General features: G+C 39.6%; 1 protein-coding gene and 1 pseudogene across 6 annotated transcripts in view; both read left to right on the top strand.

Annotated features, from left to right (window-relative positions):
* FAM13A (family with sequence similarity 13 member A) overlaps positions 1 to 20,370 on the top strand; it is a 282,246-nt gene that overhangs the window by 193,687 nt on the left and 68,189 nt on the right. For all 5 annotated transcript variants that reach the window (XR_014296630.1, XM_082653007.1, XM_082653010.1 and 2 more), the window contains one exon: positions 19,122 to 19,163. Coding sequence is in view for 4 of the 5 variants with exons in the window: in XM_082653007.1 (XP_082509133.1) it covers positions 19,122 to 19,163 (42 nt within the window). In the remaining variant the exon portion in view is untranslated. The remainder of the gene's footprint in view (positions 1 to 19,121; positions 19,164 to 20,370) is intronic.
* Positions 395 to 8,860, top strand: LOC309821462 (protein BTG1-like; annotated as a pseudogene). The gene is made up of 3 exons: positions 395 to 413; positions 8,094 to 8,145; positions 8,311 to 8,860. The product of its transcript is annotated as a protein BTG1-like (transcript).

The raw sequence follows: 20,370 nt of genomic DNA, 5'->3' as shown, positions 1-20,370 counted from the left end.
CAATAGAATATTCTGTGCTGTGGCCAGGCTAAGCTTATTGGAATCCCTCACCATAATGTTCATGCTCTATTTTTCTTCTCTTTTGTTTAAGAAATCTTAGAACAAATTTTCACGTAGTTGAAAAGACTAAAATAAGATATTTGGTTTTAAATTCAAAGATGTCAAGCTCTCCATTTGAATTTCAAAATCTGCCTAATGCTTAGGCTGTAACCTAAATTTTAAAATCGCTGTTCTACACATACATGCTGGTGGGGCGGGTTCTAAGCCTAAGGCTCACTTGCTGAAGGAGTCTTGGGTTACATTAGGTCATTTTCTAGATAGTAGTGAAGTGTGAAACTAATGTTCAGCAAGTCCTTAGAGTTCAGGATTATTTTCTAAAGTTTATAAAGCCAGAATGGCAACTCTTAAAACAGGTAAGTTTACATCAAAGTAGATGTTAGATGAGATCACTTCCCTCCAGACTAAGAAGTTGTTGTATTGATGTGATTTTTCAGTGAACCATCCCACTTAGGTATCAGTAATAACCTGGAACCAGGCTTTTCTTACTTGCTGCATTTCTTTCCTCACTGCCTACCCACTTCAGAGGCTTAGAAACTATATTTGAAAGTCATATGACCATATAAATTCAAGTTTAAATTGCTGAAGGTTTTTTTTGTTTTTCTTTTAACCTTGCCTCAATTTTGAATTCTACTTTTTAAAAAGCAGTGTCGGGTGTGGAGAAAAGGGAACCCTCTTGCACTGTTGGTGGGAATGTCAATTGATACAGCCACTATGAGAACAGTATGGAGGTTCCTTAAAAAACTAAAAATAGAACTACCATACGGCCCAGCAATCCCACTACTGGGCATATACCCTGAGAAAACTGTAATTCAAAAAGAGTCATGTACCACAATGTTCATTGCAGCTCTATTTACAATAGCCAGGACATGGAAGCAACCTAAGTGCCCATCGACAGATGAATGGATAAAGAAGATGTGGCACATATATGCAATGGAATATTACTCAGCCATAAAAAGAAACAAAATTGAGTTATTTGTAGTGAGGTGGATGGACCTAGAGTCTGTCATACAGAGTGAAGTAAGTCAGAAAGAGAAAAACAAATACCGTATGCTAACACATATATATGGAATCTAAAAAAAAAGGTCATGAAGAACCTAGGGGCAGGACGGGAATAAAGACACAGACCTACTAGAGAATGGACTTGAGGACACAGGGAGGGGGAAGGGTAAGCTGGGACAAAGTGAGAGAGTGGCATGGACATATATACACTACCAAATGTAAAATAGACAGCTAGTGGGAAGCAGCCACATAGCACAGGGAGATCAGCTCAGTGCTTTGTGACCACCTAGAGGGGTGGGATAGGGAGGGTGGGAGGGAGACGCAAGAGGGAGGAGATATGGGGACATATGTATATGTATAGCTGATTCACTTTGTTATACAGCAGAAACTAACACACCATTGTAAAGCAATTATACTCCAATAAAGATGTAAAAAAAGCAGTGTCAGGGTATCACATAAATAGTTTCTTTGTTTCTGAGTCTGATTTATTGCAGTAGTCTCATTGTTAGATTTAGACTTTAATTCAACCACCACAGTTCCGAAATGTGTCATAGGGAGTCAGGCTTGGCCAAGTAACTGGTTTGCAGTAGTGCTCTGCCCTTTAGCTACTTGAAGCTTGTTGCGTAATCACTTTGTGGCAAGGCAGGGAACATCTGAGGTTTCAGTCTGAGACAACATGGTGGTCCATTTGATTCGTCCTGGTTTCCTGCCAACCAATAAAATTACATGATAATTTAAAAATTATGTAAGAATTAGGTTGGTACAAGTTAATTTAGCTTTTTTCTTACCCACTTGACATGAAATAGGGAGAATCTATTGATAAAACATGAACTGTTTTTTTTTTAATTATTTGCATGGCTGGTTTGAGATTGACTTTTCTTGAGTTAATCTAGTATACAGAATTCAAGTAGAAAAAGGGAAACATGATTGTTAATTATGACTAAGTTCTAGATTTTGGGACTAGAATCAGAAACATGTCCACTGATAATTTAATGTATAAATCAGTGCGTTTTTTTTTTTGCACTACCTCTAGTAAGAGCAAATGAGTGCTTAAACATTTTAAATAAATTTTTGTAATGTCCTTGTCTTCTATTCCTTTCCCTCCAACTTTATTACAATTCCTTTGCTGCAGTGTTAGAAAAGGGGAGTCATTACATGACTAATGAATTTCACCATGATTTATTAACATGATGAAAAACTAAATTGACTCTTTTAAATCCAAAATAATTTTTTCTGTGCCTTTGAAAAGTAAAAAATGATTGGTAGTGACAAAATGGTATCTTCCCTGGCTAAGGATGTTGAATACTAAATATTATGTATCGACAGTGTTAATTGGTCAGGTTTTTCAGGGGAGGAAAGGCCCAGTCAAGAGATGAGACCCATCTGAGGTGGGTATTCACCAGAAGTAGGTTCAGCCACAGGCAGCCAGGCGGAGGAGATGGGGTATTGAACGGAGGGGTATTCCGTTTTGTGGTGTATTCTGAGACGTCCGACATAAGGTAGAATGGCAGATCTCGGAGGCTGCAAGTTTGGGAGTGGGCAGTCTTCATGTAGACCAAATCAAAACAGAGAGAGGATGAGGGCAAAGCAGGCCTCCCATTTCAGGGGAAGGAGAATAGCTGCTCTATAAAGGAACTCAGATACAGTAGATCAGACAGGCATCGAGCAATTGGAGTGGAGACAAGGTGCATTATTTATAACAGCAAGAGAGGGTCTGTGTCTGGAGTAGAGATGCAGAGCATACCGAGAGGCTGCAGTGCACTAGTGGAGGTTCCAGGACCTTCCTGTGGCTGGGGGTAGGGAGGTCGGTTACAGGAACAGAGACCGAGAGGGGCCATTTCGGTCATTACCTTGCTCCACCGTTCACCCTGTAGCATTGCGGTTTCTGTGATTGCTATTCTAACATCTACGGCTGAACCACGTGTTGGTCTACTGTACGTTTCCACTGCCTTCAGGCTTTTCTGTAGTAAGGTAGGCCTCTTATAAATAGACATGCACTCAGATGTTCTCATTCCAGATGAATAGTTTTCTGTGATAAGAACTCTGTCTTCTTTAATTCCAGTACTTCTCCAACCTAACCTAATTCACCATAGAGCCATTTGTCCTTTTTTGCAAAGGAAAGAAATAGTAGCTACAAATCTACACCTGCCACCATCCCATGTGGCAAGTTTATTGCAGCTACAGTAGCTCAAACAGTAGGTGTCATTGTTCCCCAGATGCTCATTAGAGATTACCCGCCCTGTTGAAGTGATTAAGGGAATGAAAGGGAAGGACCGATTATACCAAACCCTTAGTGAGATTGCCGCAAATAAACACGAACCTGCGTGCTAAGGGTGCAGAACATGCTTGGCAAAGATGCCCACACCCTGGCCTCTTTCCTAGTCTAGACGGGAATCCCAGAAAAGGAGCCCCTACCTCAGTTGCTCAGATTAGTGTGAAAGCAGCTTGCAGTAGGTTTTCTTCTGTGCCACATGCAGCCTGTTGTCTGAATTCTTTTGGTGACATCCAGTCAGATCTGGTTGGGATCTGTTGCTAGTTCTACTTCTATTTATCTAAGTCTTCGGTGTTGCCAAGCCCAGGTTTTGATTTCTGTGGTTATTTCCACTGGGAGTAGGGTTTTTTGTTTTTTGTTTTTTTTTTGCGGTACGCGGGCCTCTCACTGTTGTAGCCTCTCCCGTTGCGGAGCACAGGCTCTGGACGCACAGGCTCAGCGGCCATGGCTCACGGGCCCAGCCTCTTTGCAGCGTGTGGGCTCTTCCCGGACCGGGTCACGAACCCATGTTCCCTGCATCGGCAGGCGGACTCTCAACCACTGCACCACCAGGGAAGCCCCCAGCTAGGTTTTTGATAATGGCTCTGCCTGAATTGATCCCCCTGACGAACCCCTAAACACAAAGAACTATTTGGGACCTATAAAGAGAAATTACAAGCTAGGGGAAAGGATGACTTGCTCTGAGGACTCAGAGTAGAAACAGTTTCAGAACACTGTTTTTTGTATGATTCAGAAGAAAACTTGAGAAGTAATATGTACTAATCTTCTCCAAAAATGCTCAAGGACATAACCAGCCTCTTTGAAATATGAGTAGGAACCTGTAAGGAGAGAATAAGTTGAGAATTAAAAGGCTAGAGACACACAAGAACAGCTGAAATGAGGGAAAGAGAAGCCTAGAAACGTATTTGCAGAGATTTTTTAAACTTTGGAAAGCAGTAAAGAGCAGAAAGTATTTAAAATAAATCAAGTACATGATGAGAGAGAAACTTGAGAAGCTCTTCCAAAATATAAAGGGTAAAGAAAAAGCTGTGAGAGAAATAATGTTAGATATGAAAGTCAGAGATCAGAAAGCCAACCTGAAAATTATGATTCTAAGGAGAAAACCATACTAATAGAAATAGAAGTAGAAATCAGTGTTAATATATACCCAGCTAATTGAGAGGTGAATCCCCCAAAATATTTTTTTAATTAAGAAGTAGAAACCTGATTATAATTATTAGTGGAGGGCCAAAGAAAGTAATGAAATTCTAAATTTCTTATCTTGCATGGAAGGTAGGAGAGTAGAAGCAGGCATCAAGGGTTTCAGGTTTTTTTTTTTTTTTGGTGGTTTGTTTTTTGGGTTTTTGTTTCAGTTTTAATAGTCACAGATGTATGGGTTGTAGAGGCAACAACTAGTAGAATTGTGCATAGGACTCGTATATCCCAAATCACCTCAGAAGATAAGAGCAAAGACAGAAATCAAAGGAAAAGGAAGCTCCAAAATTATAAAACATAAAGCAAAAACATAAAACTAGAAAAAATGTATCAGCTATGACAATAAGTGTAAATGGATTAAATTCTTTGATAAAAGGTAAAAGTAATTTTTTTTTAAATGACTGCTTGAACTATGTTTTGCTCAAAAGAGCTATGCCTAAAACAAAATAGCACAGAAAGGTTAATAATATAGGATTTATCTCTGACAAATATGAACAGAAAGAAAGCAGAGATAGCAATATCAATACCGGAACAACTAGAGTTTAAAGCCAAATCCATTAAACAGGACAAACCTAGACTTTATTGGGTAAAATCCATACTAAAAATATAAAGATTAAAATAATAAGTATGTATAAACTAGCATTGTATCAAATCATATAAATGTAAACCCTTAAGTTAACAAGGATAAACATGCAAACACATTTGAAGTATAGAACTTATATATACCACAATATGTCTATAACAAAAATTTATAAATAGTGCTGAGAATTTAATAAAATTAATAAGATTTAAAATATAGGAGCATCACATACACTAAACTTTACAATCTACAAATAGGGCTTAAGCATTCCTGCTACTTTCTAAAAGATTACTCAGCTATCTCTAAAAGTTCTTGAAGAGTAGAAATATTAAGTTGTGTCTTCTAACCACAGTGTAATTAATAACACAAAATTTCCAATCAACCAACGAAAACTCTCCTAAAGGGAAGAAGAAATTCAAATAGGAAATAAAAACAGACTATTTGGAAGAAAAAGAGGAAAAGTCCATATAAAAATTTGTGGAATGAGATCTAAACTCTTTTTAAGAGGTAACTTCACCTTCTTAAAAAGATTGAAAGTAAACGAGCCACACGTTCAGAATAAGAAGTTATAAAAAGGAAGAAAAGCAACTTCTTGGAAACCCAAAAGGATTTAATAATAATAAAAGAAAACATGAAAATAGCAGAACTCATGTTTGAATCCAGGAACTCATTCTTTGAGAGTAAAAATGAAAATAATAAAAAAGAAAACCTTTGGTAAACTTAAGGAAAAAAAAAAAGGGACAATACTAATAATCAGAAGTGAAGTTTGCTGTGAGGGGTATAGTAGTTTTTAAAAGGTTAGAGAATACTTCATGCAATGTTATGCTAATAAACATGAAAACCTAGATGAAATAAAAGGTTTTCTGGAAAGCATAAATTTTGAGAAGAAATTTCCATGTGAATGCAAAAAGTACTTTTAATAATCTGTTCTAATTCTAAGAAAAGAAATCGATGTGTAGCCAAAGATTTATGTGAATAGCAGCATTATTTGAGAATAAGGATTATGTTTTTATTAAGGACATATCTGAAGCCAGATTACGTGAGATGGAATCAGAGCTGTGTAAACTTGAGTGAGATACTAAACCTCTCGGAACCTCAATTTCCTCATCTATAAATGGGTATAGTATATATAGTCACCTCTCCATTTCATTTCTCAATTTTGCTTCATAAAGACCTTAGTCTAAAAACTAAAATAAACCTCTGAATTTCTTTTTATGCAAAACATTCTAAATATATGAAACTGATAACTCCCATAATTAGGGCCCTAAAGAAGCTGTACAAAATGTATTTTGATGGGCTCAGTTTAATTTGTTAGAAAATATTTATTACAGTATCAAGATACAGGAATGAAGAATAATTCATTTCTTCAAATCAGTCCTAATACTTAAAGGAATAGTATGTGTGAGTTTCGATAAAAATATGTGGGGATAAATATTTTTTGTCAAAATCTAAATACCTATAAATGCTCCCTAAAATTTCTGCATGTGGTAATCATATGTAAAAGTTAAAGCAAAGTGAATAAATATTGAGGACTGAGTGTATTTGTTTTATGGCACTGTAGAGAATTGAACGAAAATCATGAAAATGTTTTCATTCACAAATTCATTATACAGTTACAAGGAAATAGTGGTACAATCATCTTATAATGTTGACACTGTGTATCAACTTTCAGTATTTTAAGATGATACTAAAAATACCGTATTCTGTTAAATAGACAAATTAAGAGTTTCATTTTGGTTTGATGATTAGTTACTGGATCCTCATCCTGAGGCTTAAACAAACATCACGTAATTGTCTCTTAAATTCTTACTCATTAAAAAAATTGAATGTAAATATTATCTTCTAGAGAAAAAGGATAATTCTGTTAGACCTAATGGTTCCTACTAAAACAGTATTTTACGGGCAGCATTTCATACACCACTGAAAAGAGAATATACTGAAGTAAGAGGACAGAAAAAAGAGGACACATCCTTCTTCAAGATGTCTGGTTTCAGTCGATTTGAAAGGCTTCTTTATTTCAAATCAAGAGATCTAATAAGAGAATCACTCGTCAACAGGCACTCTGTGCATCTTATCACATGCACATTTTATAGACTAACATTGCTGAGCATAATCACTTTATGGAAATGTTTTGCTAATAGAAATAAAGACTAAATATATTTAACTATATCATAGAATATATTTCAGAGTAGGCTTAGAATCTGTTTTGGATGACCGCACCAGGAGAACATTCATTTGCATCATCACTTAAGTAGGCTTGGGTAATGAAATTGACCATAATGCTGAGTCTGCTTATTCATTTTAGTTTTGAATACTTGCTTTATCAACATTAGGAAATGAATTCTTCCATATTCAGGTGTTTATGCTGCATAAGTAAGAGATTTTCTTAGCAAATCAGTCAAGTGCTCTGAAAAAATTTCATTATTCTTAGCCCTCTGCAGGGGATAGAAAACAAGCTACGTGTAGATAAAGAAAATCATTATCTTTCACTTTAGCTTATTTGCTTATTGTCTTTTTGTTAGTGTCTTAACATTACCTCCATAAGCTGATTATAGCAACGGAAGCAGGCCCTATTTCTGACAGTAAATATTCTTAGAAATCTTGTTATTGATGAAGTGTTAAGCACATCCCACAGGAACTATGGAGGTGATTGGATACCTGACCAAAGCTATTTTGGTATCTGATAAACCCTCACTATGACTGACACTGTCATACAACTAAATATGCAGTTATAACCTTTTGTAATGAATTAAACTTTAGGGCAATAAACTTGAAACTGAGATAGTCATAAACTTTTAGAGCTAAAAGAAAATCACAGAGATCATGAACCAAGTCTTTCATTTTCTGTATGAAGAAACCAGCCCGAAGCAGCCAAGCTAACCAACAATCTGACTGTGATTGCAGCTAATTAACTGCAGAGCCAAGACCAGAACTTCACTTTTCTGATTCCCAACGCAAAATGCTCTCTTTTCAGAATACTTTCTTTAGGCCCCTCGGAGCTGGAAATGCAACTGTTGGGAGCTTCGGAGGCTGCAGAGCCGTAGGCGGCGGTGGCCTGGGAGGTCCGGGCGCTGTGACCAGGCTGCCGTCACTCGTCTCTTCCTCTCTCTGGCCACCTCCTGTCTCGAAAATAACTTTTTTACTATAAAGAAAGGAGAAAAATTGTAGCCGTCCGCCCCTCCCTCCCTCTCTCTCTCTCTCTCAGCCCTCTGACCTGTGAGGGAGCCCGGACCAACCCCGCGCATCCCTTCTACACCCGGGCCAACACCGTGATAGGCAAGATGGCCACCAACGAGGCCTTCATCTCCAGGTTCCTCCGCATCAAGGGGCTCACGAGCGAGCGACAGCTGCAGCCCTTCCGGCAGAGCCTGCAGGAGTCGCTGGCAGAACATTAGAAACATCACTGGTTCCCAGAAAAGCCCTGCAAGGGATCGGGTTACCGTTGTATTCCCATCAACCATAAAATGGATCCTCTCATTGGACAGGCAGCACAGCCGATTGGACTGAGCGGTCAGGAGCTGTTCAGGCTTCTCCCAAGTGAACTCACACTCTGGGTTGACCCTTACGAAGTGTCCTGCAGAACTGGAGAGGATGGCTCCATCTGTGTGCTGTACGAAGCCTCACCAGCAGGAGGCAGCACCCGCAACAGCACCAACGTGCCAACGGTAGACAGCAGAATCAGCTGTAAGGAGGAACTTCTCTTGGACAGAACAAGCCCTTCCCAACGCTACAATATAATGACTGTATCAGGTTAAGATATAGTCTATGGACGGGTCATCTTATAATGGATGGATAAATTTGATACTTGCTTTGGGTGGGTGCCTCTTGGGGGATGGATTATGGAATTTAAACCATGTCACAGCTGTGAAGTTCTGGCACAAAACAGAGTGCTAAAAAAATTTTAAGTGACAGTGCTCTAGTTTGGACAGTCCCTTTCAATGATTTAATAGCCTGTGAGTCCAAGTAAATGATCACCTTATTCGCGAGGGAGAGAAGTCCTAGGGTGGTTTCAGTTTCTCCCAGACATGATGCCTAAATTTTTACATCAGTCCCTTTAACGCAAATCTGTATTTCAAAGAACCTTTCTCTGCAGTAGAACTTGCAGATAACATTTGCACTATGACACTTAAAGTTGGTATCCATTTTGGCAGCTCAACCTTTAAAACGTGGTAGTACTGCCAATTTTATGACAAGACTTGTACCTAGCTCTTAAATATAAATGTACATAAGACAAACTAGTAAGGATGACCTGGGGAAATGGTCAGACCTTGTATTGTGTTTTTGGCCTTGAAAGTAGCAGGTGACCAGAATCTGCAGTGGCAACAGCCTTTGAAAAAGACCCTTAAAAAGAGACTCTCTCAAGTGTGGTGTTAGGAGCAGCCAGCTCTCTGTACATTTGCTAGCTTGTAGTTTTCTAAGACTGAGTATACTTCTTATTTTTAGAAAGTGGAGGTCTGCTTTGTAACTTTTCTTGCACTTAATTGGGTAAAAGTCTTTTCCATAAACCACCATCTATTTTGTGAACCTTGTTAGTCATAGTTTGTTGGGTAAATTATGAACTGGTGTGAATTTGTACAGTTCATGTGTACTGATTGTGGCAGAGTTGTACAGATTTCTGTATTTTGGATGAGAGATTTTCCTTCTCTCTATAATAAATTGTTTCTTGGCATTTAAAAAAAAAGAATACTTCCTTTAGAAAAATTCTGTTTTAAAAGCATGGAAGTATGGACACATTAAGTAATACCAAAAATTCCAAAGGCCTATTACAAAAACACAAAAATATAAATTTATCATAAATTTGACCTAAGATATATGTATTAACAAAAATCAATATGGTTTAATTACTTAGTCTTATTACTGATTTTTTCATTTATTTTGCATTCTGAGAAAGGCTCTTTAAGACTGATTTCGATGGCTCAGGTCATTTTTCTTTAAGCTCTGAGGGAAATGTTGATGTATTGCCTTTTATTCATTCCAATTAGCACAGGTTTTCCAAATCATACCTTCATAACTTAGAATCTTTCAAAACAGCAATTGTGATATCTAAGTCACTGAAGTCTAAAAGAATTTCAGTTGCAGGAATTTGGAACCTTGCTAAACAATGTCCTCCACAAATCAACAGCATCAGAATCACTGGGGAATGTGTTAGAAATACAAAATCTCAGGTCCCCTTTCCTAGACCTAGACCTACTGTATCAGAATCTGTGTGAACAAGATCCCGGGTGATTCTGGTGCACATTAGAGTTTGAGAGAGAGTTAGGAGTCTCAGAACCTGGTCCCATTTGTTGTCATTTCCGTGTCTCTTTCTTCCTCGCCTTTTTTCATCTTCTCCTCCCTACGCCCCACCCCACCCCAAAAGGAACATAAAAATATCAGTGTGTGCTTTTCAATAAGCAAAAAGAAGTTCAGGTCAAAAGTGTGTAGAAGGGAGGAGAGGAAATGTATCTCTTCATTCTGAGATGACATGGCTGACTGACTGGCTGATTATATTTCTATGTCTTTGGAATGTTTTTAGGATCTAGCAGCTCTGTATTCTTTTCCCGCCTGTATGTTCTCCCGGAGTCATTATTCAAATTGGCCCCTGCCCCCAAAACCAAGGTTGTGTAACTGCGTGAGACATGGAGCGCCGGAGTTAATTATACAGTGTTGAATTTACAGAGAGTGAGCCACAGGCATCGAAAGCAGGGACTGCCTGTTCCAGCTCAGGACAGAGAGCCGCAAAGGATTTATTGTTGGTTATGTAACCTGGGAACCTCTATGAATAGCAGGTATTGTGAGGCAGAAATGGTTGTAATTAAAAGCAAAGTTAAATACCTGAGTCCAGGCCTCCATATGGGAAGATGACTCTGGTGAGTGTTTCTTCTAGTGAGTGATGGATTCAAAAAGTCGAGTGTAGTGATTAGGAGCTGAGACTCCAAGCTAAAACTTTCTTGGTTCCAATCTCAGCTCATCTGCTTCTTGGCTCTATGACTGTGAGTTACTTAACCTCTCTAACCTCTTCATTTGAAAATAGGGAAAAGAAAACAATGGTACCTACTTCATGGGGTTCTTGTAAACAGTAAATGAGAAAAGCTACGTAAGCAATACTAAGCACAATGTCTGAAGCACGGCACTCAGTAAGCATTCGGGTTTATTTATTTGTTCATTCATTTATTAATGAGGATTCTTCTCATACGTTTCCCTTGTGAACAACAGCACCCTTTTATGCAGTTTTTCTGGGACTTGGCTGTGGTTTGTGACCATGACAAAGAGCTACAGCTTTAGCTAAAGGAATTCTCTGGGGTTAAAGAGTGAGTGTCGGGGAGAGGACTGAGGTTGGCGGCGCGAACACAGCCTGCGGGGCGTTGGTGCACCGCGGCTGGCCGGGAGAGAGTCCGGGGAGAAGTCTGGAACTGCCGAAGAGGCAAGAGACTTTTACATCCCTCTTTGTTTCCTGGTGCACGAGGAGAGGGGATTAAGAACGCTGCTTGAGAGAGCTCCAGGGACGGGCGCGGGCCGCGGCTAGGGGTGCGGAGCCCAGAGACGGACGTGGCTAGGGCCGCCCAGAGCGGCTAGGGCCGCTGCTGCCGCCACCGGGAGGCCTGTGTGCGAACACAGGTCACTGGCCACGCGCCCTTCCGGGGAGCCTGTGCAGCCCGCCACTGCCGGGGTCCCGGGATCCAGGGACAACTCCCCCGGGAGAACGCACAGGCGCGCCTCAGGCTGCAACGTCTCGCCGGCCTCTGCTGCCGCAGGCCCGCCCCACACTCCGTGCCCCTCCCTACCCCCGGGCCTGAGTGAGCCAGAGCCTCCGAATCAGCGGCTCCTTTAACCCCGTCCTGTCTGAGCAAAGAACAGACGCCCTCCGGGGACCTACACGCACAGGCGGGGCTAAATCCAAAGCTGAGCCCCTGGGAGCTGTGAGAACAAAGAAGAGAAAGGGAAATCTCTCCCAGCAGCCTCAGAAGCAGCGGATTAAAGCTCCACAATCAACTTGATATACCCTGCATCTGTGGAATACCTGAATAGACAACCAATCATCCCAAATTAAGGAGCCCTGTGGATGAAAGGCTCTTGGGGCTGCAGCCAGGAGTCAGTGCTGTGCCTCTGAGGTGGGAGAGCCAACTTCAGGACACTGATCCACAAGAGACCTCCCAGCTGCACATAATATCAAACAGCAAAAATTTCCGAGAGATCTCCATCTCAACGCCAGCACCCAGCTTCACTCAACGACCAGCAAGCTACAGTGCTGGACATCCTATGCCAAACAACTAGCAAGACAGGAACACAACCCCACCCATTAGCAGAGAGGCGGCCCAAAATCATAATAAGTCTACAGACACCCCAAAACACACCACCAGACGTGGACCTGCACACCAGAAAGACAAGATCTAGCCTCATCCACCGGAACACAGGCACTAGTACCCTCCACCAGGAAGCCTACACAACCCACTGAACCAACCTTAGCCACTGGGGACAGACACAAAAAACAACAGGAACTACGAACCTTCAGCCTGCAAAAAAGGAGACCCCAAACACAGTAAGATAAGCAAAATGAAAAGACAGAAAAACACACCGCAGATGAAGGAGCAAGATAAAAACCCATCAGACCTAACAAATGAAGAGGAAATAGGCAGTCTACCTGAAAAAGAATTCAGAATAATGATAGTAAGGTTGATCCGAAATCTTGGAGATAGAATGGACAATAGAATGGACAAAATGCAAGAATCAGTTAACAAGGACCTAGAAGAACTAAAGATGAAACAAGCAACGATGAACAACACAATAAATGAAATTAAAAGTACTCTAGATGGGATCAATAGCAGAATAACTGAGGCAGAAGAACGGATAAGTGACCTGGAAGATAAAATAGTGGAAATAACTACTGCAGAGCAGAATAAAGAAAAAAGAATGAAAAGAACTGAGGACAGTCTCAGAGACCTCTGGGACAACATTAAACGTACCAACATTCGAATTATAGGGGTTCCAGAAGAAGAAGAGAAAAAGAAAGGGACTGAGAAAATATTTGAAGAGATTATAGTTGAAAACTTCCCTAATATGGGAAAGGAAATAGTTAATCAAGTCCAGGAAGCACAGAGAGTCCCATACAGGATAAATCCAAGGAGAAATACGCCAAGACACATATTAATCAAACTGTCAAAAATTAAATACAAAGAAAACATATTAAAAGCAGCAAGGGAAAAACAACAAATAACACACAAGGGAATCCCCATAAGGTTAACAGCTGATCTTTCAGCAGAAACTCTGCAAGCCAGAAGGGAGTGGCAGGACATATTGAAAGTGTTGAAGGAGAAAAACCTGCAACCAAGATTACTCTACCCAGCAAGGATCTCATTCAGATTTGATGGAGAAATTAAAACCTTTAGAGACAAGCAAAAGCTGAGAGAGTTCAGCACCACCAAACCAGCTCTACAACAACTGCTAAAGGAACTTCTCTAGGCAAGAAACACAAAAGAAGGAAAAGACCTACAATAACAAACCCAAAACAATTAAGAAAATGGGAATGGGAACACACATATCGATAATTACCTTAAATGTAAATGGACTAAATGCTCCCACCAAAAGACACAGATTGGCTGAATGGATACAAAAACAAGACCCATATATTTGCTGTCTACAAGAGACCCACTTCAGACCTAGAGACACATACAGACTGAAAGTAAGGGGATGGAAAAAGGTATTTCATGCAAATGGAAACCAAAAGAAAGCTGGAGTAGCAATTCTCATATCAGACAAAATAGACTTTAAAACAAAGACTATTAGAAGAGACAAAGAAGGACACTACATAATGATCAAGGGATCGATCCAAGAGGAAGATATAACAATTGTAAATATTTATGCACCCAACATAGGTGCACCTCAATACATAAGGCAAATACTGACAACCATAAAAGGGGAAATCGACAGTAACACATTCATAGTAGGGGACTTTAACACCCCACTTTCACCAATGGACAGATCATCCAAAATGAAAATAAATAAGGAAACACAAGCTTTAAATGATACATTAAATGAGATGGAGTTAATTGATATTTATAGGACATTCCATCCAAAAACAACAGAATACACATTTTTCTCAAGTGCTCATGGAACATTCTCCAGGATAGATCATATCTTGGGTCACAAATCAAGCCTTGGTAAATTTAAGAAAATTGAAATTGTATCAAGTATCTTTTCCGACCACAACGCTATGAGACTCGATATCAGTCACAGGAGAAGATCTGTAAAAAATACAAACACATGGAGGCTAAACAATACACTACTTAATAACGAAGTGATCACTGAAGAAATCAAAGGGGAAATCAAAAAATACCTAGAAACAAATGACAATGGAGACACGACGACTCAAAATCTATGGGATGCAGCAAAAGCAGTTCTAAGAGGGAAGTTTATAGCAATACAATCTTACCTTAAGAAACAGGAAACATCTCGAATAAACAACCTAACCTTGCACCTAAAGCAATTAGAGAAAGAAGAACAAAAAAACCCCCAAAGTTAGCAGGAGGAAAGAAATCATAAAAATCAGATCAGAAATAAATGAAAAAGAAATGAAGGAAACGATAGCAAAGATCAGTAAAACTAAAAGCTGGTTTTTTGAAAGGATAAACAAAATTGATAAACCATTAGCCAGACTCATCAAGAAAAAAAGGGAGAAGACTCAAATCAATAGAATTAGAAATGAAAAAGGAGAAGTAACGACTGACACTGCAGAAATACAAAAGATCATGAGAGATTACTACAAGCAACTCTATGCCAATAAAATGGACAACCTGGAAGAAATGGACAAATTCTTAGAAAGGCACAACCTGCCAAGACTGAATCAGGAAGAAATAGAAAATATGAACAGACCAATCACAAGCACTGAAATTGAAACTGTGATTAAAAATCTTCCAACAAGCAAAAGCCCAGGACCAGATGGCTTCACAGGCGAATTCTATCAAACATTTAGAGAAGAGCTATCACCTATCCTTCTCAGACTCTTCCAAAATATAGCAGAGGGAGGAACACTCCCCAACTCATTCTACGAGGCCACCATCACCGTGATACCAAAACCAGACAAGGATGTCACAAAGAAAGAAAACTACAGGCCAATATCACTGATGAACATAGATGCAAAGATCCTCAACAAAATACTAGCAAACAGAATCCAACAGCACATTAAACGGATCATACACCATGATCAAGTGGGGTTTATTCCAGGAATGCAAGGATTCTTCAATATACGCAAATCAATCAACGTGATACACCGTATTAACAAATTGAAGGAGAAAAACCATATGATCATCTCAATAGATGCAGAGAAAGCTTTTGACAAAATTCAACACCCATTTATGATAAAAACCCTGCAGAAAGTAGGCATAGAGGGAACTTTCCTCAACATAATAAAGGCCATATATGACAAACCCACAGCCAACATCGTCCTCAATGGTGAAAAACTGAAAGCATTTCCACTAAGATCAGGAACAAGACAAGGTTGCCCACTCTCACCACTCTTATTCAACATAGTTTTGGAAGTTTTAGCCACAGCAATCAGAGAAGAAAAGGAAATAAAAGGAATCCAAATCAGAAAAGAAGAAGTAAAGCTGTCACTGTTTGCAGATGACATGATACTATACATACAGAACCCTAAAGATGCTACCAGAAAACTACTAGAGCTAATCAATGAATTTGGTAAAGTAGCAGGATACAAAATTAATGCACAGAAATCTCTGGCATTCCTATACACTAAGGATGAAAAATCTGAAAGTGAAATCAAGAAAACACTCCCATTTACCATTGCAACAAAAAGAATAAAATACCTAGGAATAAACCTACCTAAGGAGACAAAAGACCTGTATGCAGAAAATTATAAGACACTGATGAAAGAAATTAAAAATGATACAAATAGATGGAGAGATATACCATGTTCTTGGATTGGAAGAATCAACATTGTGAAAATGACTCTAGTACCCAAAGCAATCTACAGATTCAATGCAATCCCTATGAAACTACCACTGGTATTTTTCACAGAACTAGAACAAAAAATCTCACAATTTGTATGGAAACACAAAAGACCCCGAATAGCCAAAGCAATCTTGAGAACGAAAAATGGAGCTGGAGGAATCAGGCTTCCTGACTTCAGACTATACTACAAAGCTACAGTAATCAAGACAGTATGGTACTGGCACAAAAACAGAAATATAGATCAATGGAACAGGAGAGAAAGCCCAGAGATAAACCCACGCACATATGGTCACCTTATCTTTGACAAAGGAGGCAGAAATGTACAGTGGAGAAAGGACAGCCTATTCAATAAGTGGTGCTGGGAAAACTGGACAGCTACATGTAAAAGTATGAGATTAGATCACTCTCTAACACCATACACAAAAATAAGCTCAAAATGGATTAAAGACCTAAATGTAAGTCCAGAAACTATCAAACTCTTAGAGGAAAACATAGGCAGAACACTCTATGACATAAATCACAGCAAGATCCTTTTTGACCCACCTCCTAGAGAAATGGAAATAAAAACAAAAGTAAACAAATGGGACCTAATGAAACTTAAAAGCTTTTGCGCAGCAAAGGAAACCATAAAGAAGACCAAAAGACAACCCTCAGAATGGGAGAAAATATTTGCAAATGAAGCAACTGACAAAGGATTAATCTCCAAAATTTATAAGCAGCTCATGCAGCTTAATAACAAAAGAACAAACAACCCAATCCAAAAATGGGCAGAAGACCTAAATAGACATTTCTCCAAAGAAGATATACAGAGTGCCAACAAACACATGAAAGAATGCTCAACATCACTAATCATTAGAGAAATGCAAATCAAAACTACAATGAGATATCATCTCACACCAGTCAGAATGGCCATCATCAAAAAATCTAGAAACAATAAATGCTGGAGAGGATGTGGAGAAAAGGGAACCCTCTTACACTGTTGGTGGGAATGTAAATTGATACAGCCACTGTGGAGAACAGTATGGAGGTTCCTTAAAAAGCTACAAATAGAACTACCATATGACCCAGCAATCCCACTACTGGGCATATACCCTGAGAAAACCATAATTCAAAAAGAGTCATGTACCAAAATGTTCATTGCAGCTCTATTTACAATAGCCCAGAGATGGAAACAACCTAAGTGTCCATCATCGGATGAATGGATAAAGAAGATGTGGCACATATATACAATGGAATATTACTCAGCCATAAAAAGAGACGAAATTGAGCTATTTGTAATGAGGTGGATAGACCTAGAGTCTGTCATACAGAGTGAAGTAAGTCAGAAAGAGAGAGACAAATACCGTATGCTAACACATATATATGGAATTTAAGAAAAAAAAAAATGTCATGAAAAACCTAGGGGTGAAACAGGAATAAAGACACAGACTTACTAGAGAATGGACTTGAGGCTATGGGGAGGGGGAAGGGTAAACGGTGACAAAGCAATAAAGAGGCATGGACATATATACACTACCAAACGTAAGGTAGATAGCTAGTGGGAAGCAGCCGCATAGCACAGGGAGATCAGCTCGGTGCTGTGTGACCGCCTGGAGGGGTGGGATAGGGAGGGTGGGAGGGAGGGTGACGCAAGCGGGAAGAGATATGGGAACATATGTATATATATAACTGATTCATTTTGTTGTGAAGCTGAAACTAACATACCATTGTAAAGCAATTATGCTCCAATAAAGATGTTTAAAAAAATAAAAAAAAAAAAAAAAAAAAGAGTGAGTGTCTGTTGATCACCTTTGGGATAATGAGTATGTGCTGGTGGTATTCGTAGGTATTGTCGTGAAAGAAAATGAGGAATATTATACAGTCCCTGGAAGCACTTAGGTTCTAAATGGAAAGGGATGAGATACACATATACACGTACATGGAAGAAAAGCTCGACAGATGATTCCAAAGCAACACATTCACATGCTGAAAATTCTGTAGTGTAAATGAGGATGCTTGGAGTGATTGAAAGGCAACCATCAGTATTGGTCATTAACAGCTTTTCTTTTCTTCAGGTGTCTTCTACACAGAAGAAAGTAAAAATGGGAGAACTGTTAGATTAGGCAAAAGTGTAGTTTGACATGCACTGAAGATTTTTTTTTAATCTCATTTTCAACATAGATACTTTTGAATCTTGACTTAGAAGCCAATTAAGCAGTACAGGGCAGAACGTAAGAAAGTATGCACACTGATATGGTTAAGACAGATGCCAGCCTCGACCCACACTGTGCTTATATGAAAGTAGAACGGGGGCAAAAGGGTGAGGTTCTGAAGCGTGCTAATCAGATAGTGTTCTCTCATTTCACCATTCCGTTTTATATGGACTACTTTTTTTTTTTTTTACTGACTACTTTTTAATACTTTCGAAGGAATTCAGGCTTTGGAGAAAATAGGAAAGTTAGAGGAAGTTTATAAATGCTCAATAAAAGGGCTATAAATTAGGTGTTAAGATGAAACATTATAGAGCTTGAGGTATTTTCCATCTTGAGGAACTTAGGCAGAAAATGTGGCTCAGATAGAGTCGTGTAGAAAACAGTGTTTATTCCTTGTTCTCTGTCCCCTACGGCCCCCGCTCCATGTTCAGAGCAGTTTTAGGAAGATGCTTCTGTCTGCAGGTCCGGAGGGAGTGGGGCAGGAGGGAACAGACTTGGGCTGCAGAGAGCAGAGACAGCGCAGTTGGTAGCAGGAAAGCAGTGGGCAGCAATCGTATTAACATTTGGGGAAAATTCAAAGACCCCAGACTAGGGCCATGGCAATAGTCTGAGAGGCAGAAATGGTTTTCAGGGGTCACCTTTGAAACTCTCCGTCATGGACATCTTAACATGGAGAAAAGAAGCTGTTTGGGGATATGCTCCCAGGGCCATCTCTAATCTAGAGACAGGTAAAAATCAGCATCGGTCAGTGGGTAATTAAATGTCACGTGAGGGTCATTCAGGGCTAATACTTTCAGCCCGGGATGCCCTCACATGTTGGATTCGCACTCTCTGGTCCTCTGTCTAACGTGGCTTCCTTTCTTTTGCTTCTTTTCTACAGTGCCCACGTATCCCAAGTCAGCAATGTGTCGGCAACGGGCGAGTAAGTGATCCGGATTTTGGGCTTTTTTCCCCCTCCTCTTATGTATTAAACAGTAAAAAAGCTTTTCTAATGGTGTATAGCATTGGAAGGTTAATATAATAAGCAACAAATGATGATTTTTAAAACCACCCAGAGGAGAAGACCAAATAAGAAGTGTTCCCGTTTGAGCTTCTGTGTGGGTGTGTGACTGGAGACCCCTCAGCCGTGTGCACATATGAGATTTTCTGTGTATTTTAGTCAAAATCGTGGCAGTTAGTACGCGCAAAGCAGTCTGTGTGCGTTGGGAGGTGTCTTGCCATTAAAGGTGGAAACATGAACCGTGTGTTTTACGTCTTCCTTTGTTCGTTTGAATCGGCCTCCGTTTACGGAGTGCCTGCTATATGCCAAGCATAGTGTTAGGTGTCTAATGTCAAAGAAGCCTTGTGCTCTGCCTTTGGGGCCTTTACAGTCTGATAGGACACAGAAAAGGAGGCAAGTTAGTGATGGCAGCAAGTCCCTCTTCCACAGGGCAGTGGCAGTGCTCTGTTAATTATGTCCATCGCATGTCTTTTTCCTCCTAAGACGACCAACCGCACTTACACTAAAATCTGAACTGCAACCATCTCCCCCTGCCTGTTCGTTGTGCTTCACCCCATGACATTGCTGGGACCTGGGTGGGCCTTTGGGAGCATCTTCCATGAGCAGGGATCAGGCGGCTGAGAAGGGGCGGGTGTGTGATAAGGAAGAAGAGAAAAGCATTAGAAGGAACACACATTGGTATGAATGTGGCTCTAATAGGATGAGTTGGGATTTTTTTTTTTTTCCCTTCCTTGTTATGGGAGGAAGCACTCCGAGGGCAGATTTGATGTCTTTTATCTTTGAGAATTTTAAAGAGATTCCAGAATTACAGCAAGACTGATGTGTTCTTGTCTGTTTCCTAATGACCTTTACTTCTTATATGTCTTGTATAACGTTTGGGAAAGGTGTGGCTTTGGTATGTATGTATATATTAATTTATTCACTTTCCTATGTACCACTATGAGGTAATCTCAAATCGTGGGGTTGTAGAGTTCTAGATATTAAAGTCCTAATGCCTAGTCATTCTGTACTTGCTCATTGTTGTAAAATAGTTTTAATGAAATTACTATGAGTCTATTATAAAACTACATTTGGAAAATGTAAAGTTCTTAAATTTTCAAAACTCATTTAACTGAATGTGTTTCTCAAT

The sequence above is a fragment of the Grampus griseus genome, assembly GCF_964374135.1.
Source record: "Grampus griseus genome assembly, chromosome: 4".
NCBI lineage: Eukaryota > Metazoa > Chordata > Mammalia > Artiodactyla > Delphinidae > Grampus > Grampus griseus.
This window is presented reverse-complemented; position numbering and strand designations above follow the sequence as displayed.